Source organism: Solanum verrucosum, unplaced genomic scaffold (assembly GCF_900185275.1).
Source record: "Solanum verrucosum unplaced genomic scaffold, falcon-dt-bn FXZP01000032.1, whole genome shotgun sequence".
NCBI lineage: Eukaryota > Viridiplantae > Streptophyta > Magnoliopsida > Solanales > Solanaceae > Solanum > Solanum verrucosum.
In genome coordinates this window covers 195,533-217,896 of record NW_026020569.1, presented here as the reverse complement: position 1 = coordinate 217,896, position 22,364 = coordinate 195,533, and the positions used below count along the sequence as shown (strand labels likewise).

Sequence of the window (22,364 nt, the reverse complement as noted above, 5' to 3'; positions counted from 1 at the left end):
CTCATTTGTTGATAGAATAAATGATCATACGACAAATAGAAAATTGAAATTATGCTCGGTAATTAACAAATGTTGGTGTAATCAATTAACAAGAACTTCTATATAGATTGTTTTACTATAATTAGTTCTTTTAACATCTTTCCTTTCTTGTATTATCATCACATATCATAAACACAACAGTTGCATTTTTCAGCATTATAATAGACAGAAATTAAAGTCAAAGACATTATATAAATGGAGAAGTTTCCGTGGCGTGGTATTAATTTAGAGCTTCAATCACTGATCTTAATGCTTAGCTTTTAACTCAACATCATTACTGGCAAATGACAATCATTTGCAATAATAAACAGCTATCGAGTTCACGGAATCTTTTATAACAAGGAATTAGATAAAGAAATTAATTAACTATGGTGGTTAGCAAAAAAATCATGATTAATTAGTATAATATTAAAATGAATATTATTCCTAATTGGATAGTTAATTTGGAAAAGGATTATTTGGTAGTGAATGATGGGGAGCCATGTGATTTGTATAGGAGTTGGGTGCCACACGGAAAAGGTTTTTCCCACCGCCATGCTTCCAATTTAGGGGGCACCCCAAATACCTTTTTCGAAAAAATAATTTAAAATAAAAAAGGGAAAAGAGAGGTAGAAAAATAAAGTGGAAAGAGAGAAATTAGAGTAAGCACTTGTTCATTATTTTAAAAAATAAATTATTATTATTTTTAATATTTTCTTCATATTTTATTCTTAATATAAATAATATAATACAAAATAAAATTGATAAGGGTGACATAAATTCAAATATATAACAAATAAAATGGAGCAAAAACAAAGGAGGAAAAAAAAACAAAAAAATCACGGTAAAAAGGAAGGAAGACGTGCCTTTTCCTTTTCCTTATAGTATAATGTTTTAAGTTGAGGATTATTCTCTTTGATTTTGTTTTAAGGGATAATAATCAGAGATCTCCTCTTAAATTTTATCTCATAACATTGATATTTTCTATAATGTATAATATTACCCCTTACATTTTTATTATAATTTATTTATAATAACTTTTTTAATGTCAGGTTAATTTTCATTTCATGTACTAACAAATTGATGTAATTCTTCATTATTAGGTATGTGGATATAATACACGTCTTCGTTTCCTTTACGCATTAAAGTATCGAATTATAAAAGGTTTAGCGTACAAATGAGAGATAATAAATGACATTTTTCAATTTTATTGCTCCTTTACATCAAAGTTACTTGCTATTTTTTGAGTCCCAAAGAACAAATTAAAGGAAATTAATAAGTACGATCAAAGCAAGTTGGATACTCACTATTTGTTTTAAGTTGCAATTGGAAGGGCCATCATGTGGGCATACCATTGACAAAGTCATCGACGTTTTCTTGGATTTCCACTTGAGGTTGTGGAATTTTGCAATGTACCACTTGGAAAAAAAGTTCCACTTGGAGTTTTGTGGAATTTTGCATTGTACCACTTGGGTGCAAGAAATTCTTTTGCCTTCACATTCTTTGCTACATCTTACTAAAAATAGTTGTTTTATATTATTTGTTTATTTTACTAAATCAAGAAAGCATTAATAAATTTTTTCTATATTACCCTTGCAATTTTTTAATTTTTTTTTTTGAAAATGCCCACGTTTGTTTGTAAAATTTCCAAGAAGCTTTTTAAGGGATAAATTAATAAATTATCTTTTTATTTATGATTTCTTGATATAAGCAAATGATCAACTAATATGGGACGAAAAGAATATCAGCGGACTTTAAAAAAGAACTCTTAGCTGTTTTTGTTAAGAATATTATTCCAAAAAACTCTAGCAAACACACGTAATTATATTTTCAAAACATCTCGAGTCTTGACGTAGCTTTGGGATGTGTACAGGCCTCTAGGAGTTGGAAAACCATTTGTGCTACGGACTGGGGCTTTTATCAGGCCCAAAATATCCTTGCATGACATATATGGGGAAAGTTCACGAATAGCCAGTTTTAAGGTTTGTAATTGAAGAATAATCATATATTCAAACATGTCATGACTGAGTCATTTTAACTCCACACTAAAAATTACTCCCTTCATTCAAATTAAGCGTAAATTATTGGAGTAGGACGCATTTTTTAAGAAAAATATTTAAGGACAAAATTAAAAAAAATATTTTTCACTATTACTTTATTAATTATCTCTTAAAAATAAGAAAAAAAGTCGTAACTATATCAGTTATTATGGACTAAAGGTAGTATCCATTTTTCAGTTATCTTGGTTTTTTTTTTCTCGATAACATTTCCTCAATATAGCTAGCCAGGCCATTCTTACGACATTTACTTAGAAGCAGCCCATTGAGATAACAATCCCTGCATGCCCTCCACGTTTCCTTCACATCTGTTGTTATGTGTTTATCTCGAATGCCTGCCTGACTCTTTAAAAATTGACCTTCACATTTGTCCAATTCCTCTTAACAATTCCAGCCTTCAATATGCAGAGTACTACTACTTCAACAGATTCTCCCCCACCTTCACCAACTCCTCAACTTGAAAACCATTCAGGTTAATATAATTCGATCGCTTGAATTGTGCCTTTTTCTCTAATACAGTACTACGTATTTTTTTGGTTTCTTTGCAGAGTCCAACCTGCAGACTTCAACAGCCTCTCCAACACCTGATGTTGGCAAAACTAGTACAGGTTTATAGTCCATCACTTCATATTTCCTGTGTAATTTCAGGTTATTTTAATCTGATTTCAACTAAATCTCTTTTTGTTAAAGCTTTATTCCAGTGTCTTACATGTTGAAGATGATAACACTAGCATTTTATATAATATTTGAGAATCCAGGAATTATATTAACTACAATTTCTGCATCATATTCTTGGTTAGTAATTTGGCTCTGAATTTAATTTTTGTATATAATTAATGAATTTTTCGCGCAACATATTTATGTTTTGGCCAAAAACATATGCTAAAGCCTACCTAGCCCTCTGTCCTTCACCTTCTTCTTTTTTTCCACCTCGGAAGTCGCTAATTAAGATGAATGTTATATATATTTTCAGATATAATCAGAGATGTAATTTTATGGAAGAGGAAGAGTTATAGTGTTGTTGCACTATTAGCAGCTACAGCGATATGGCTGGCACTTGAAGTCTATGGATTAACCTTTATAACGCTGTTTTCATGGATCGCCATGTTCGTGATCGCTTTCACCTTTTTATGGGGTAACATACATATGCTCTTGGGAAAGTAAGCTACCGCTTAAGCAGCTAAGATTTCTTTATTTTCTCTTTTTAACATAAATGCTTTATGTTATGTGGGATTTAGTAGTAAGTTAAACTTTTTTCGCTATGATAAATAAATAAAACTGCAATACTACTACTCTTTGGTAACAATAAAATGACTAAGCCTCAGTACCCACTCTAAACACATATATAGGTAAAACATAAGTAAAGTCAATTGTTCAGGGGTGAAGTGCAGTTATTATAAAGTGATGAAGTGACAAAAAATCAAAAATAGTACTGCTCTATTTCAGTATTATTGGTCATTGTGAAACTAACGCATCAGGCTCTTAGCGCTATGTTGATATTCCTAAAGAGTGTCATTATTTTTATTTCACTTTTATCCTTCAATCAGGCCTATCTTACCATTTGAATGATACCAATAGAGAAGAGTGTTTTCGCCTCTTATATATATATGAACATGAGAATCAGCTAATAATGTGGTGATACATTTTTGCAGAGATCCCCTAGACATGTCAAGGATGTACATAAGCGATGAATCAGTTGTGGAAGCAGGAACCAAATTTCGTGAATCGGTTGAGAATAGCCTGAGGTTTCTGTTTAGCGTGAGTACCAAGAGAGAGTGGTTCGTCTTTGCGGGGACTCTAGCTTCTTTGGAATTGCTTTCGGTTGTGGCAAGTTACTTTGATTTACTTACGCTTCTCTACATTGGTAATTACTACACTACTTATATGATGATGATTAACTCAGTCTACTAATTTACCTACTTATGTTTTAGTACTATATAAGTGTGTGGGTTTAAGGAGTATATCTGGTAATGCAGGGATTGTGGTGGGGCTGACTGTACCAGTTGTATATGTGAAATATGAAGACAGGATTAAGGACTTGGGGCAGCGAGTAAGGGTCCGATGCCACATATATAACAGCGCGGTGACGGAGAGATGTCACATGTATTACCGCACCATTGCCGAGAGGGTGAAGAAAATGAAGAGCAAGCTGCAGCAGAAGAAGAAAAAAAACGAGTAGTCGGTATATATTAGTATATTTTTACTTGGTTATTATTAGTAATAATAAATTGATTTCAAGGTTTTTACAAATGATCACCATATAGGATTGGAGTTCTCGTCTGCTTACGCTTGTAACTAGACTAGATAATATTGGCCCGTAATACTTCTGTGACAAGCGTGTTTCCAAATGATTTTTGGCTGTTGCATTAAGTGTTATTTGCATAAATTAAGTCACTAAACTAAGTAGAGAGTGCAATTTCACTTTCCAAGTGATAAGATTGGCTTTTAAAGGGGAAAGTTGATTCCAGATAAGATGTTTATTACTAAAACATATCAAATAAGCATGTGTTGACAAGTAATAGAGGATCGTACTGATATCCTCCGAGCTTTGCGACACAGTTCTTATTTATACTTGTTTAGAATGGCAGTTACTTTTGAACGAAGAAACTTTTCCTTCAACTAATGTTAACTAATCATACATTGAGAATGAAATCTCAAACAAAAAGATCTCAACATATTTACAGCAAACATGATTAATTATGTCAATAAGATACAATTCCTTAAAAAATGTATGATAGCTTAAATACATCAATTTTGCCAATAACATAATTGTGACACTATAACCACCTCATGCTACTTGAATGTTATTAATTATACATCTCTGAAGGAACCAATATGGTTATTTGAGTTTTCCCCTCATAGAGAGGAAGAGTTGCCAAATAACACAATGACACTATAACCACGTATACATCTGTGAATGAACTAATATTCTCTAAACTGGAAAAAAATTCATTCTAACAATGAAACGGAAACTTGTCATGCGGAATTACTTTAGTAGTAGGGCCTCTTCTGGAAAGCCTCTTCAAGTGTTATGCCTCTTCATTTTTGGTATGCTACACAGAGAAAATGTCATCACAATTACTAAGAGTGGAATTAAATAAATACAACAGATCTTAACATGTATAATCTACTCTCTTTTAGAAAAGAGAGGAGTGTAATTAGGTGGCATCATACATATACAGATGAACCATCTATTTAGCCACTTCTAATTTTGTAAAAGAAAAAACAAACTTGGAAATTACTCAATCAAGTGCCCATCGATATGAATCCAAAATTTTAGCCAGGTAAGTCATAATTTTCAAGTGTAACAAAAATGTCTTTTATGTGAACAGGAGGAATTAATATAACAATCAAACTATGCGAACATAAAACACACTTATTCCTTTTATAGGTGCATATGCATTAAACTGATCGATGAGCTGAGAATTAGATAGATTCAAATAGAATTTTGTTAGTGCAAGGATTATACTGATGCATTTTGATTGTGATGGAAACATAACGTAATAAAGATGGATGAAAGTGGGAGGATGCCTGGTAGTAGTTAAAATCACTTGATCATGGAAGGAATGGACACTTCAGCCTCTTTAAGCAAAACAAATACTACTTCTCATTGGAATTACGTTAAAATAAGAAGAGCATCAATAATGAAGCAATACATATAGGAAAATGACACTAACAACATTGGACTGCAGGAATACAAATTTAAATGTTCGTTCTGAAGGACACCAAGTGTGAGCCAGCCTATATGCTCCAACCTCGATGCACATGTTTATCACATACTTGTGTCTGTGGGTTGCAGCGGAACGCTTGATTGCAGAGGCAGACATCAAGCAATGGTTGACGATGAATAAGGAAACGAGGTACCATCCCGACGATACGGTAGACAGGGCAAGCTTAGCATCCGAATTTCCCCCATAACTCGGGGGTAGTTCATATCTTATTTACAAATCTCTTTTGTTATTAATTTCTTGTTATATCACTAAATTAGCAATTGTAAATGATCTATACTATCAAATCTTCCAATGAATGCTTATGGAATTAGTTGAATTGTTAATCTTTTACCTGGAAGTTTCAGGTACAAAACTCATCACACGAAGCTTGCCTAAAAGGCACAACGGTAATTCTTTTCCCTATATGTTCATACAACCTCCTCAAAACTATGGCTAATCAAAAGCAAAATGTGTCTTTTCCTTCCCTTTACATATATAAATAGCCAAGTTGTGGTGGCTTAACAAAATGTATTCTAATTTAATCCTAATATTAGTCTTTGAATAGATATCGTTAAATACAAAGGTTACTATGTGGACCACCGCTTTGGTAACTGATGACAATTTCTACTTAACAATCTACCTATTTATTATTTTTAGGAAAACACTTAACTGGCAGAACTCTAATTAGTTGGGGGTTGTGTCTCAACATTGAAGTTTAGTTCGTTTTATTTTTTATTGCGTCTTCTCAAATTCAAACTTCATCACCCCATAAAACTAAATCTAAAACCAAAGCTTTATAAATCGGCTCAGCCAAATGCGATGAAGCTCTGAAGAGAACCGAATGTGAAGGGAAAAAAACTTATCACAAGAAATCAGATCTAAAAAAAATGAATAGGAAGGCAGGGAAAGAAGAAAAAATTACCTTGAAATTGAAGAGTAATTGAAAAGATTGAAGAGAAATAGCTCCGCCTTTTTCCTTTTCAATAGACGAAGATTCGTGGAAAGCAGACATGGAGTCCCACACAATAAACCCAAGGACACACAACCACGAGGAGTAAGCAGAAGGTGGGACAACAGGTTGAATTTACCACAATACCCTCAGCTAATAAAAAAAATCACAAGCAGACATGCTGATACCTCAAATTGTATCCACTCCTCTAATATACGTAGTAGAATTTGCACAAGTAAATTTGATACTACACCAGTATAATCCTCCACTTTGTTGTAAGTGTAATAATTAACAATTGTCTACATGGTGGATCCGTGACGCAATGGTAGCTCTTCCGCATTGTTGCCAATCATTAGAGTTAATCTAATTGGATATCAAGTCTTAATTTTTCCGTGAATTTTTGATATTTTTATTATTGTTCAAAATAAGTTTCATATTTGCCATTTTTTATTAATTAAGTTTTATATGTTTTAGGAGATAAATTACATTATTTATCACTTATATTTATAATAATAATAATTTAACAAAAGGACATTAGCAAAAAAATATGATGTAAATTATGTTTTGAATAATTTTCTTAATAGGGTTGTATTGTCACGTCAATTTACTTAACATAGAATAGAGGGAGTGTTAAATAACGTGTCAAATCACTTTCTATATTGGTTTAAATTGCTTTTGGTCCCTTATGCTTTAGGAAAAAAATTAAGTGGTTTGGTACAAATTCTTATACTCCAATTCTGAGGTTATTAATTATTTCATCACCTTCAATTTACTGACTTATTTTTTTCTTTTCAATTTACTAAATATAAAAATAAATATTTTTTTTGAAAAAATTTAAGAAGTAAAGTAAAAATAGCTAAATTGAAATGGATGGAGTATCATGTACCCATCGAAGAAACTCAAGGGAGCAAATGGAAAAAGAAGGAAGATTTGTACCCGACGACCTCAAAAGTCAATTGAGTCGGAAACTTCCGACCAATTGCCATCTCTTTTCCAAAATCATTCTCACCAATGAATGCCATAATATCTACAAGACGACCTACTGCAATACTTCACTCGCCTCACCAAGACTTTCCCCAAAATAATCCATTTTGCAGTGTTACGTAGCAATGGCAGCAGCTCTCTTGGGAGGAGCTGCTTTGGGTCCAGTCTTCGACCTACTCCTCAAATCAGTTATTGATGTTGGTATACACATCCTTACTTTCCGTTCCAAATTCCTCAGCTTGAAAGAGACATTAAACTGCATCAAACCAGTATTCGATGACATTGAGAGGCTAAGCAAGGTCCTAGACGGCCGAGATGAAGAAATAGACATGTTTAAGAAGCAGTTGATGAAAGGTGAAGAGCTAGTCCTCAAGTGTTCCAAGATTAAACGCTGCGACCCTTTGAAGAGGTGGAGTTACTCCAGGAAACTGACGAAGTTGGATTATTCACTAGTGAAGTTCTGCCAGATACATGGTTTAATTCAGGTGGTTAGGGATACTAAACAGATTCTGGTTAAGGTTAACGAAAATGGCAAGATATTGGAGGAGATTCACTCGATGGTGAGGAATGTTTCATTGACGAGATCCGGGAGTAGTATTGGATTTACAAATTCTAGTGGTTCTTCTGGGTGGATGAATGGTTCTAGTTTTGGGTTTTCAGGATTGTCTGATGTGCCTCAAGTTTCTGATTCTATGGTTGGATTTGAAGTCCCACTTCATGAATTGAAACAGAAATTGAAGCTGCTTCAGGAGAAAGATAAAGTGCTGGTTCTTTCTGCTCCTCCTGGCTGTGGAAAAACTACTTTGGCAGCAAAGCTTTGTCAAGAGGATGATATCAAAGGTAATGTTTATTTATTGTTTGCCATGTTAAATGTTAGTAACTTACGCTGTTATTGCTGTTAAATTAGTCCTTTCTAGTTTGTAAGAAGCATGTCTTTGTAACTTCAGTTAGCTAATTCTCTTGTTTGTCTTCGAATCACATGAACTTAAACGCTGCCTGGATTAATTTCCTTTTGACTTTATCGATTCTTACTATGTCTGTTTATCAGTTGAATTTTGATGTATGTGTTTTAGTCTTATGATTGCATAGGATGATAGGAACCAAAAATACTTCACACGAACATAAGGTTGTGTTTTCTTGTTAGGCAACGAAAACATAGATTGTGTTCTGGGTTGCTTCTGATGTGTGTAGAAGAAAGCCCTTCATACTTAAAGACTAGCTTGCTGACCCCATAAAAGGAGAAATATAGTATATTCTCTTTTTGCGATTCCACTTATTGGCTATGCAGATTATTGAAATTATGGCAAGACTAATTGATATTAATGCTGTATCATGTTCTTATGTTATATTAAGCTTCTTGCTGATTTTCAGCATATTTGATCTAATTGTCTCTTTATAGCCACATACAGCGACAACATCTTTTTTGTCACTGTTACCAAAACACCAAACATCAAACGCATTGTTGGGGAAATCTTTGAGAAGAAAGGCTACAGGGTCCCAGAGTTTGCTACTGAGCATGATGCAATCTGCCAACTCAATAACTTCCTTGGGAGAATTACTCCTCAACCAATATTACTGGTGCTGGATGATGTTTGGTCTGAATCAGAGTTCGTCATCGATCATCTTAAATTACAGATACCTGATTTTAAGATTTTGGTCACTTCGAGATCTGTGTTCCCAAAATTTGATACATATAAATTAAATCTTTTGAGCGAGGAGGATGCAAAGGATCTCTTCTGCATTTCAGCTTTTAAAGATGGCAGCCCTGATGTGCGACTTGATCTTGTTCATAAGGTAAAAGGCTATCTTCGTTTACAAAGGTCTTTTGACTAATTCTTTAGTTATGAATACATGTGAAATGTATATGTAAGACTCTATTGTGCATGTCCTAGAAACGTTAGAGAGTGAAAATGCATCTTTGCTAAAATAATACAGTTCCCAAATTCATATAATTTTATAAATTTCTCTGCTTTGTGGATCTAAATGATGGCATGCAATGGCAGGTGGTGAGAAGTTGTGGTGGTTTTCCACTGGCTCTTAGAGTTGTAGGCCGTTCATTGTGTGGCAAGTCTGAGGTGACATGGTTTGACAGAGTAATGATGCAGTCTAAAAGGCAAATTCTCTTCCCTACTGAGAATGATCTGCTTCGTTCTTTGCAAGCCAGCATTGATGCCTTGGATGAAAAAGCTCTTTACAGCAGAGAAACAACTACATTAAGAGACTGCTACCTTGATTTAGGATCATTTCCTGAAGATCATAGAATTCATCCTGCTACTCTTTTGGATATGTGGGTGGAACGATACAATCTAGATGAAGACGGCATCACTGCAATGGCCATCTTCCTTGAACTTTCTTCACAAAACCTGGTTAATCTCGCCCTTGCAAGGTATAACTGGCTTCAATTTCGTCTTGCAACTGTGTTGTGTTTGCTACTTCATATTACGTGGAACCAAACTCGAAAAATGTTGAGCCGGGAGAAACAAAGAAGCAACAGAGTTAGACGGTCACATGTACACATTTGCTGACTATCTGTTTGTGTGCATCAATATATAATGTGCTGAAGCCATGAAAATTCTTTTCCACCTTCTAAATTATTTTGGAGAAAATTATTACAGTAAATTTCATGAGATAAGAATAATAGTAACTCATAGAGTTCCACCAGTAGAACATTACAGTGGCTGGCGTCATTTTATCCTGGTTCCACCTTTTTGGTGTATACTCAACTTCTTCTGTGTCTCGGATCGTTGAACTTATCAATTTAGCAGATATCCTTGAATAGATTCCTTCTCGAATATCTGATTTAAACTTAGTTCATGCTGATTCACAGACAGGATGCACGAGTAGTTCTTGGCTTACATAACTTGCATTACATACAGCAGCATGATATGCTGAGAGAACTGGTCATCCACCAGTGTGATGAGAAGCCGGTAGAAGAGAGAATGAGAATATATATCAACATCAAGGGGAATGACTTTCCTTGGTGGTTTGAACAAAGACTTCAACCACTTCAAGCGGAGGTTTTGTCTATTGTCACAGGTTTGTTATCCATCCCTTCTCCTCCTTTTCGGTCAAATATTGAGATGTCTTCTGTAAATTTGCTTCATCTTGTCTCTGCAATTTAATTACCACATCATGAATCCGAATTGCAGATGAAGATTTCTCCTCTAACTGGGATGATGTGCGATTTCCTAAAGTTGAAGTACTTGTGTTGAACTTTGAAACAAGGACCTACAACTTACCCCCTTTTATAAAGCAGATGAGCCAATTGAAAACACTGGTTGTGACAAACAATGGTTTCTTCCCAGCCAATTTGAATAACTTTCAGCTTTGTTCTCTGCTGAATCTTAAGAGAATCAACCTGGAACGCATCTCTGTTACATCCATTTTCACAGCCAATCTGCAGCTACCAAATTTGCGCAAAATCTCCCTGAACATGTGTGAAATTGGGGAGGCATTTGAGAACTCTGCTGCCAAGATGCCTTACATGTGGCCAAAACTCGTTGAGATGAATATCGAGTACTGCAGCGATTTAACAAAAGTGCCAACTGAAACATGTGATCTTGTTGATCTTAAAAGGCTCAGCATCTGTTATTGTCACGAACTGGTTGCCCTTCCAGAAGAGGTTGGGAGGTTGACAAATTTGGAAGTACTAAGGCTTCATTCTTGCACAAAATTGGCTGAGTTGCCAAAGTCTATAGTAAAACTTAATAAATTAAAATTTCTTGATGTATATGATTGTGTGGCTATGGATAACTTGCCATTGGAAATGGATCAACTCTGTTCTTTACAGACTCTTTGCATGGGAAGTTCCCTGGGTATTGATGAGCTGCCCGATTCTCTGCAAAAACTAGTAAAGTTGGAAGATGTTGTATGTGATGAAGAAACATCCTATAAATGGGATTCCGTTAAGGAACATCTGAAGAATCTGAGAATCACTGTGATGGAGGAACATGTCAATTTGAATTTGCTGCATAGATCATAATTTATCTGAGATGCTGCTGGAGCACTCACTTTGGTGGAACTTGAATATGGGTGGATAGTGCAAAGCAAACACTGGAATAACTTGAAATTGGGTGGATAGTGCAAAGTAAACACTGGAATAACTTGATCAACAGTGCCAAGTGATGAATGTTACTTGAGGCGACTTCCGGACTAGAACAAAACGAGGTGAGAGTAGCCAAAGGTGAAGGTTATAATAATTTCATCTAACACTGTTTCCAGTGAATTTGGAAAGATGCAGCTCAATATTGGTTATTAGGAGCTGTCACTAGAGTTGGAATGCGGAAAAGCTAGTAGCACAAACAGACTGATGTAAGTTTAAACTTTACACCTTGTTTGGATGGTTGTTATTCATTATGTTGTGTTGTATTTTTAGTTTAAATATAATGCTTGTTTTGATTATATTACTTATAAATTATATTATATCGTATTGTATTATTTAATCCATTGTTAGGCAATAATGAAAATATCAATTGGTGTGATTGCGTCATTAGCTTAATATTCTTTTCTCATTTTGTCTTTACTTATTATTTAATAATTCCATTTTTTTTATCCTTACCCTACCTCTTCATAATTGTTCTACCTCTTATTCTACTTTTCTTATAGGTTCATTTAAATTATGGATATGATACAATATAATACTATACAATACATTAGTAGGGCTCAAAAGGAACCTATATATTGATTTTTATTGAATTTGGATAGGGCTTTGGACCCTGATGTATTCTTATTTATGCATGTAAAACATATGCTTCTTAGTTGAAAGGAAGATCGAATTCATTAGCAAAGAACCTTCCATGGGGCTGATTTCTCGCTGTATTTGATTGTGTAGTTATAGATTGTTTTCCAAGAGAAATGCAACATAAATTTCTTGAACTGAGTCTGACTTAAATGAAGTGAGAATTCTATTAATCAACCCAAACTTAGTTTTGAATTGAGGCTTTTTGCTGTTGTGCTCCTCGAGGATCATTACCTCCAATAATTTCTTGTACCAACACACCTCATGGTACAACCTTACGATAAAAGCTGTCTTAAGACTTTCGATGTCACTTGACCATTATAGGGAAAATGCACATTACTACTAAGGAAATATAAAATCAACGAAGGATTAGTTAGAACTATACGGAGGAAATTTTGTGCTAACAAACATAGTCATACACAAGCCCTAACACTAAAAGCATCTTAACTTACAAAAACCAGAAAGAGCACATGATTTGTTTGACACAAATGCATATAAGGAAATTACAAGAATTACAACATAACAACACTGTATGACATTATAAAAAGATTATGAACTCAAGTATGGAAACTCCATTACTTTTTCAGCCAATTCCTCCTATGCTGATAGAAGAAATAATTCATGGGTGGACTAAAAGCCCCTTCCAGGATAAGAACTTGACTAATTACAAACATTGTAAATACCCCCATGTTCTTGTTACTGAGCATTCAACAATCTCTAAGCCTTGCACACCAACAAGTCCAGTCTCGTAAGATTGCACATACAACTTCCTTTTCACAAGCATGGCATGCACTCGCATTGCATATATGATCTCCCCACTGCTATCAATATCAAGATCAGGCTCTGAATCCAAGCCATCCATGTCATCGTCCATCATTTCCAAGTTATGCAAGCCAATTGGTGGTACTGTTGCCTCTGAGATTATTTGCATGATTGTATCTATGCTCTGCATTGGCTGATCGGGTTCTTCAAACTGGTCACTAATCATCTTATCATCTATTAAGTCCGCCGGAAGATTCTTCAAAAACCATACATGATTTCTGATTTCAGGCATTGTGATCCTCTGTGCCATGTGCAAGGGAAGATGACTTAAGCATAAGTGACAACTACAATCTATATTATCTTCAAAGACTATATGTAGCACCCTTTTTGCAATATCTCAAAATGTTTGGCTATTGTTCTCTTCTTCCCAGTTTAAGTTCCTATAACTAGTGTATGTATTTCCTTCTATTACAAGTATAATGCACTAGTCAAATTATATTCTTCAACTTCATGCCAGTCAAACACGTCTGTATAAGAAGGAACTTGGGACAACATGTTTAAAGAGATGCCTTAAATACAATGTAATTGGATGGTGGTCGGCAACTACAACAATAGGCAAACTTGGATCAGGTCATAATTTTTTCTAATCTTTTTGTATGCTAAATTGAATGATAACACAAACTAACTTGAGTTTTGACTTAGGTGAATGCTATTATTTGTGTTTTGAGTTGGTTTTATACTGTTAAAAATGTTGGGTAATAACTTTTTTTATATATATGAATAATTTCAAAGACATTTTAATTATTTTTACAGATAAGTTATTTATCTATATTTTTTTAAATCAAATACATCAATGACTTATTTCATCACTTCCATTATGTGACTCACTATTTCTCTTTTCAATTTACTAAATATAAAAATAGATACTCCCTCCGTTTCAAAAAGAATGACCTAGTTTCCTTTTTAGTCTGTTTAAAAAAGAATGACGTCTTTCCTTTTTTGGCAACACTTTAACTTCAACTTTCGACGTGACATATTTAAAACCACAAGATTTAAGGGTATTTTGGTACATTTGACATTATTTTAATTTTAAACCACAAGATTAAAAAGTTTTCTTTCTTTTCTTAAACTCCGTTCCAAGTCAAACTAGGCCAATTTTTTTCAAACAAAGGGAGTATTTTTTAAGAAAAAATTAAAAAGTAAAAATAGCTAAATGGAAATAGAGGAGTATCATGTACACATCAAAGAAACTCAAGGGAGCGCAAATGGAAAAAGAAGGAAGATTTTTACTGGACCAATTGAGTTGGAAACTTCCGACCAATTGCTATCTCTTTTCCAAAATCTTTCTCACCAATCTATGCCTTAATATCTAGAAGACGACCTACTGCTATACTTCACCAAGACTTTCCCCAAAATAATCCATTTTGCAGTGTTACGTAGCAATGGCAGCAGCCCTCTTGGGAGGAGCTGCTTTGGGTCTAGTCTTCGACCAACTCCTCAAAGCAGTTATTAATGTTGGCATAAACAACGCCACTTTCCGTTCAAAATTCCTCAGCTTGAAGCAGACATTAATTAACATCAAACCAGTATTCGATGACATTGGAGGCTAAGCAAGGCCCTAGACGGCCGAAATGAAGAAATAGACATGTTTAAGAAGCGGTTGATGAAAGGTGAAGACCTAGTCCTCAAGTGTTCCAAGATTAAAAGCTACGACCCTTTGAAGTGGAATTACTCCAGGAAAGTTGGAAAATTCACTAATGAAGGTCTGCCAGGTAGACGGTATATTTCAGCTGCTTAGGGATAGTAAATCGACTCGGGTTAATGTTATTGAAAATCGCAACATACTGGAGGAGATCCGGGAGTAGTATTGTATTTACAAATTCTAGTGGTTCTTCAGGGTGGATGAATGGTTCTAGTATGCCTCAAGTTTCTGATTCTATGGTTGGATTTGAAGTCCCACTTCATGAATTGAAACAGAAATTGAAGCTGCTTCAGGAGAAAGATCAAGTGCTGGTTCTTTCTGCTCCTCCAATAATTTCTTCTACCAACACACCTCATGGTACAACCTTACGATAAAAGCTGCCTTAAGACTTGCGATGTCACTTGACCATTATAGGGAAAACGCACTTTACTACTAAGGAAATATAAAATCAACCAGAAGGATTAGTTAAGAACTATACAGAGGAAATTTTGTGCTAACAAACATAGTCCTACACAAGCCCTAATACTATAAGCATCTTAACTTACAAAAACCAGAAAGAGCACATGATTTGTTTGACACAAATGCATATAAGGAAAGTACAAGAATTACAACATAACAACACTGTATGACATTATAAAAAGATAATGAACTCAAGTATGGAAACTCCATTACTTTTTCAGCCAATTCCTCCTATGCTGATAGAAGAAATAATTCATGGGTAGACTAAAAGCCCCTTCCAGGATAAGAACTTGACTAATTACAAACATTGTAAATACCCCCATGTTCTTGTTACTAAGCATTCAACAATCTCTTAAGCTTTGCACACCAACAAGTCCACAAATGTTCTCGTAAGATTGCAGATACAACTTCCTTTTCACAAGCATGGCATGCACTCACATTGCATATATGATCTCCCCGCTGCTATCAATATCAAGATCAGGCTCTGAATCCAAGTCGTCCATGTCATCGTCCATCATTTCCAAGTTATACAAGCCAATTGGTGGTACTGTTGCCTCCGAGATTATTTGCATGATCGTATCAATGCTCTGCATTGGTTGCTCGGGTTCTTCAAACTGGTCACTAATCATCTTATCGTCTATTAAGTCCGCTGGAAGATTCTTTAAAAACCATACATGATTTCTGATTTCAGGCATTGTGATCCTCTGTGCCATGTGCAAAGGAAGATAACTTAAGCATAAGTGACAACTACAATCTATATTATCTTCAAGACTACTATGTAACACCCTTTTTGCAAATATCTCAAAATGTTTTTCACACCTAAAGAAACTATAAAATTCTGGCTATTGTTCTCTTCTTCCCAGTTTAAGTTCCTATAACTAGTGTATGTATTTCCTACTATTACAAGTACAATACACTAGTCAAATTACATTCTTCAACCTCCTGCCAGTCAAACAGGTCTGTATAAGAAGGAACTTGGAATATCATATTTAAAGAGATGCCTTAAATACAATGTAATTGGATGGTGGTCAGCAACTACAACAATAGGCAAGATTGGTTCAGATCATAATTGAAGTCCAAAAGCAATCACAATAGAAACATTCCAAAACTCCATCTACTCACTTCTGTGTACTGATTACTCTTAAAACCTCACTAACCTGTGCCGGATCTCCAACAAAGATCCGTGAGATTAAGTGGCGACATTCCTCAGATATCTGAATGTTCTCAGGAACAGAATACTGCACGCTCAGGATTCTCTGTGTAGCAAAAAAGTAGATTAAATTTTATTGTAATAAAAAATCCACAAGAAATTGGAACAAAATCATGACAATGATAAAGATGTACATTGATCGTCTTCCGAAAATCTTTTGGTTCATCAGGATCCTCAAAAGGGTAAGCACCCATTAACATGACATACAATGTCACTCCACACGACCAGACATCTGCAATCTGAAATAAAAACAATCAGTGATATTCTCCTGTAAAGTGCGAAAGTAAGTAACCATAATTGATAAACAGCAAGTACTCAACACATCAAAATACAAATTAAAGATGTACTTAGAATGAGGTGTTAACATCCTCGAAAGAAAAAAGACTTGACTTCATATGTTACAAGGCCATGGTTGAGGGTAAAATTCATGGATGGTAACCAAACTAATCTTTTATAGCCAGAAGTCACAAAACAAAATTTCATAACTAGAATATAAACAAATTCCCTTGTAACTTGCTTTATAAAGTAAAACCCACCAGATACCTTAAATCCGTCAACAGAAATATCCTTTACTATTTAAGCCATCACAAACCTACATAAGCTAGTTACAGAGAAAGTTGAGGTAGATTCTAGTTACATTACTTTGTTTTGTGACTTCTCTGCAATAGAAGTGTTCGTCCTTCCACTTCTCCTCCATCAGAAACGCAGCATCCCTTCACTATATAAACACACACAAGGTCTAATTTTTATGTTACATTTTGACAAGGCTGGTTAAGAGGAACCAACATTAGTGGTTGTCCAAATGGCCAGCGCTAACAGACTCTCGTCCCTTGGAACTTAGGTTCAGAAATAGCAAGGTTTTGTTTCTGAATTTATAACTGTGATTCATTTTTCTGAACAGAATCTCCCAACTTCTTGAACCTCGCTTTACGTATATAGCATAACTACAAATAACAGGACTGGACTAGCTATTGTGTGGAGATGAGGTCAAAACCCCAAAAAGGATATGAACCTAGACAGCTGGAAATACAAGATTGCTTACCCCAACATAATGCGGCCTCAAGCGAAATGGGCCACAAATGCTCCTTTAATTAGTTTCAGCTTTCTTTATATTTCAGTCACCCAGATATGTAGTTTTATAAGCTCCCTTAGGCACCTTTAAGATGGCTTAAATTTCATAATCTATTCATTCTTCTTTTCTTTTCTTTTTTTGGTGGGCAAGAGTCCAATGGCGAACCTGTGCACACTCCTATCCTATTTGCTCCTCCTTTTTGGAGCACACTAATGGAAGGGGGGTCAAGTAAAGTAATCTACTGAATCCACTTATGCCTCTGTTCATCACGAAAACCATCTGCCCTCTTTTGGCGGACAAGAAGCATACTCAGCTGGACATTCCAGACAAGACAACAAGTAAATGTCAGTCAAATAAAAGCCCAATTCAGAAGTGCAAGAAGGATTCATATGCATCAGAAAAGACGATTCCACAACAAAAATTATTGGTACTTGCTGTTAATACTTTGTTACATGAAGTAACAGTACTGACGCATTAAACCAATTTACCTTGCCATCATATTCTTTCCTCAACAGAACTTCTGGTGCAATATAAGCAGGAGTTCCCACAGTTGATTTTGGCTGTGAATGCAGCAGAGCAGACTGCAAAAAGTGCAAGTCATGATTAAGAAACCGGGGAATACATGTATACAGTTGTATATGTATCTTTGTATAGAATTCAGACCACCTAGATGGTCCTGTCAGTGGCTAATGATGGGGTGGACCAATTACCTTGGAATACCCAAAATCACAAATTTTTAGCCGAGGAGCAGGGCTTCCATCAAGCAATGTATTTTCCAGCTTCAAGTCCCGATGACATACTTGCTTCAAGAAGAAATAGAACACAAACATGCTGAATAAATTTCCAAGATCTCCACATTTAATAAACTGAGAAAATATTTCAGGGAAGTCCTTACCATGGAGTGACAGTAGCTGACACCAGATATAAGTTGCTGGAAGAAGAAGCGAGCCTGTGCAGGAAGAGATTATGTAACCTCATAAATCTCGCACAGCTGTAACCACAGTGTCTTATAATATTAGCAGATGAAATACCTCATCCTCATTGAAGCGCCCTGCATTAGAAATTCTCTCAAAAAGCTCCCCACCAGATGCATACTCCATCACAATAGCAAGATGAGTTGGCGTCAGAATCACCTAGAGTAAAATTTCAAGCAAAAACCAGTCATACATGTATAACCACCTATCTAGGATCTAAAGGGGTAGTCAATAGCAAACCTCTTTGAACCTAATTATGTTAGGATGCCTCAGGGACCTGTGATTGATTATCTCCCGCTGAACGTTTTCATCTATCTGCAAGCCAGAAGATGGGAGAAGAAATGAGCAGTGTTATATGGAGCTGATATAATATCCACAACTAACTTGTCATCATACTGTTGAATTGATCCTTTCATCTAATGTGTCGAAGGGAGAGACTAGCAATTGCTCCATTAAAAGGTATACAATTGCAAGTAGTAGACCATGTCACATTTAAGCATTGGAGTACAATCCAATACAAAGTTTCATCAATACTTATAGTTTTATTTGTTTATTTATTTCATTATTGTTATTTTGTTGCAATTATTTTGCATAAAGAGCAAAACATATGATTAGAAATATCAAATAGATCTTTTTGGTTGTAGAAACACATATTATAGTAACTGCAGGTCAAGAAAGAATATAAACATGTTAAAGCATAAGTAACTTAAGGCAAAACATGGCTGTAGGCACATGATTACAGTTAACCAGTAATACCTAAATAGAAATGCATGAATACAGCCTGGAAGACCATACGCCACAATTACAGTTAATACATTTTGCATCTAAAAATCCACTGGAATAACTTATTTTACTGCAATAACTTTACTGTAATACTGTCCATTCCTCAGATTATCTACATATGGGAATGTCTAATATATTCACAAATATGAGTATGAGGGTTCCATACGCACTTATTGTCTAAATATGCTCAAACCATATTAGAGGCCCAACCATTTGTGGGTGTGAGTTACAGTCTCTCTATATGGTTTTGTTCTATCCTCATCTCTTGCACTAACTTCTCTTGTTGAGTTAAGTCCAATTTTTGAACATGGAACCAGAGCCAGACTCATCTATGATGTTTGATATTCAATGCTGGACTGACATTTACATTACTTGCGCTCCAGTTATTTAGTCCTAGGCGTGGGGATCAGTGTCATAAAGTCTCACAGTTGTTGAGAACTTGAGGGGTATGAGTTGTAGTCTCTTTTTTTCTATAACAGATGTCATGCCAACTTGCGTGCACCTCGACTAATTCCACAAGGTACCTGCGACCTCACACAAACACATGTATTGGGTAACTCTGTCTATCAGAACTTGGACAAATAGGAAGAAATCACCTAGTATTTATTGTGGTATGAGTTGTAGTCTCTTTGTATCATCTTGCACAATTTTCACCTCTTGAGTTATAGCTTCTGGAATTGAGTTAAGTCCAGGTGTACTTTTCTTGACAAACCAGACAGAAGATTTCTCAAAGCAGAACCTTTCCCAGACAGTTAGAGCAGTAAATTGATTAGCACCCAGTGTACAAAAAATTACCAAGTGGTACATGTTACTACACCTACCAGAATACAAAGTTGAAGCTAAATCAGCCTCTTTTAGATAACCAATTTGATAGCTACCCGAAACAGCAGTAAATGATCAATGTTCTTACTCTGTTAAAGAGTTCAACGAATTTGTCACAACTATCCTGCTATAAATAAATCTGCTAAAAAGTAGTTCCGGAAACTCCCACCAATGAACGACCTCATTTAACATTCACAATTTATTAAAGGCAGATCTAAGATTACAAGTGCAGAGTACCACTATTCTCAATGTTCATCTGCACTAAAGTATACTATAATTTAGAACTTCCTATATAAAACGAACCGACCAAACTTGCATTAATCTGATTATCTAGGCAAGGTTTGCAAAGAAAGAATACAACCCAAATTTACACCAGAAACATTGATTGCACAAAAATATCTTACCAAGAGCAGATAAAATTATTTCTATAAATCCAAATTTTACAGAGGGACCTAACCTTATCGCCTCTTTCGATATACTTGACAGCAACTAGCTCTTTAGTCTGCTTATCTGTCATCAACCTCGCAACGCCAAAGTTACCCGACCCGATATCTCTGACAAAATCGTACCGGTCACTATCGTGCATGATCGGCATATCCATACACGGTCCCGGACCTCGATCCATTTCGTTTGCTACCTCGGATTCAACTCAAACTAAGCTCGATTCACATCCCAGAGCTTTCTCACAAATGGCTACCAGTTACCGGAACTGGTGATCGGAGCTGAAGATTACGGGTTGACCAACCAACACAGAGAACCGAGGAGTGATAAGTCAATTTTAGCCTCAGATAAGAAGGTATATGTGAAGGAATGGAGGAGAAAGGCGGTGGTTTTTTCGTACTTTTTGACCTTTTTCCGGTAATGAAGTTTTTGGGGAAAGATATTTTTTATGTATGGTCGGCAAAGTAATGAAAATATCTTCTGTTTATTTAATTATTTATAATCTCTTTCTCTCTCTCTGCAACAGTTGAAATGGATTGATGAAGAAGAAAGTAATGAGAAGTTGGTAAGAGAAGAATAGAACGCCGTCGTTTTGATAAGATGGACGCTGGGAACGACGTCGTTTGAGGAAATCCTATCCATTAAAAATTGTTTTTATTTGCTAGTTGCGATAGCAACTGAATAGATGTTCCTTGTATTTACCCCACTTTTGTCTCTTTCTTTTATCTCTTTTTTCTTTTTATATTAATTTTTGCGCTTTCTGTTGGTCAGTTTTGTGTAATAGGGATCGGGATAGAGCTAGTAAGGGCTGAGGGGGTTTGAAAATTTTCTATTATGAAGTATTATATTATTTATATTTGATTATTATTGAGTATTTGTTTTTTATGTATATATGATATATGTTGAATCTTTTTTTACTTTGTTTTTTTAATATTTAAAGTTTTCTTAATAAAAATTTCGACTCTTCCTACGTAAGATTGGGGATGGACAACGGAAATTCATTTAGTATAGTCAGCTAGGAAACACTAGCTAGGCAAGTCATACCGGGATTTCCCTCTTCAATGGTATTGTACCAGCACGGTTTCGTACACGAATTTGAGGGCATTTAGTTAGTAGTTGGCCCATTCATCCTAGTTAGCAGTTTCAGCTCCGTATTAAGGTCACGATCGATATCGTCACTAGCATCAAGATTCCTGCAAGCTTGGATCAATTGTGCTTGAGGGTGATTAGAGGAAATCAAATGAATCACAACATGCAAACAATATTCAAAATTTGTTTCAAGTATGGTTTTATATGACAACTAAATGCATATTATGGTGCATTTTGAGGTGACCTTCGTTTTGAGTTAAAGAGGCATATTATGCTCAGTCTCTACATTTGTTGATGTTATTGTTAGAAATTACTGTATGTCATGAGTGAAATTTTTTAACGTGAATTTAAATTATTTAAATATCAAAATAAATTTAAGTTTTTAAAATTCTCCTGAGAAACCTTGGATCAGACTTGTTTATCGAATGAGAAATTATTATTTTTTGTTTTGTTGACGTTGAGATTGCTGATATATGTGAATTCTTTTCTTGATTATTACCTCCTCAGCGCCATGAATTATCGATTAGACGTGTGAAAGTGAAATCATTTTATTGTTAGTGTGGATGACTTCAAATAACAACTTTTAGTTTTCAA

General features: G+C 35.1%; 4 protein-coding genes across 6 annotated transcripts in view; 2 read left to right on the top strand and 2 right to left on the bottom strand.

The window, feature by feature from the left end:
• Positions 1 to 22,364, bottom strand: part of LOC125810780 (geraniol 8-hydroxylase-like) — a 74,618-nt gene that overhangs the window by 15,225 nt on the left and 37,029 nt on the right. The window lies entirely within an intron of this gene.
• LOC125810961 (reticulon-like protein B13) lies at positions 2,478 to 4,254 on the top strand. Its single transcript, XM_049490460.1, has 5 exons — positions 2,478 to 2,547; positions 2,624 to 2,683; positions 3,049 to 3,235; positions 3,728 to 3,939; positions 4,052 to 4,254. The coding sequence occupies exons 1-5, from the start codon at positions 2,478 to 2,480 to the stop codon at positions 4,252 to 4,254; spliced, it is 732 nt and encodes a 243-aa protein (XP_049346417.1).
• LOC125810761 (probable disease resistance protein At5g66900) lies at positions 7,809 to 12,164 on the top strand. Its single transcript, XM_049490248.1, has 5 exons — positions 7,809 to 8,558; positions 9,118 to 9,512; positions 9,722 to 10,104; positions 10,546 to 10,754; positions 10,868 to 12,164. The coding sequence occupies exons 1-5, from the start codon at positions 7,844 to 7,846 to the stop codon at positions 11,698 to 11,700; spliced, it is 2,535 nt and encodes an 844-aa protein (XP_049346205.1). The 5' UTR covers positions 7,809 to 7,843; the 3' UTR covers positions 11,701 to 12,164.
• On the bottom strand, positions 12,965 to 21,223 carry LOC125810790 (serine/threonine-protein kinase SRK2I-like). 3 transcript variants are annotated; one of them, XM_049490278.1, is made up of 9 exons: positions 20,698 to 21,223; positions 18,876 to 18,950; positions 18,693 to 18,794; positions 18,557 to 18,610; positions 18,372 to 18,464; positions 18,150 to 18,242; positions 16,724 to 16,828; positions 16,537 to 16,635; positions 12,965 to 13,519 (listed from the first exon to the last, which is right to left on the bottom strand). In XM_049490278.1, the coding sequence occupies exons 1-9, from the start codon at positions 20,863 to 20,865 to the stop codon at positions 13,121 to 13,123; spliced, it is 1,188 nt and encodes a 395-aa protein (XP_049346235.1). In that variant the 5' UTR covers positions 20,866 to 21,223; the 3' UTR covers positions 12,965 to 13,120. The 3 variants fall into 3 exon arrangements, with proteins under 3 accessions (XP_049346235.1, XP_049346236.1, XP_049346237.1); XM_049490279.1 differs by lacking the exon at positions 20,698 to 21,223 and adding an exon at positions 19,032 to 19,134; XM_049490280.1 differs by lacking the exon at positions 12,965 to 13,519 and adding an exon at positions 15,565 to 16,083 and having other exon boundaries at positions 20,698 to 21,213.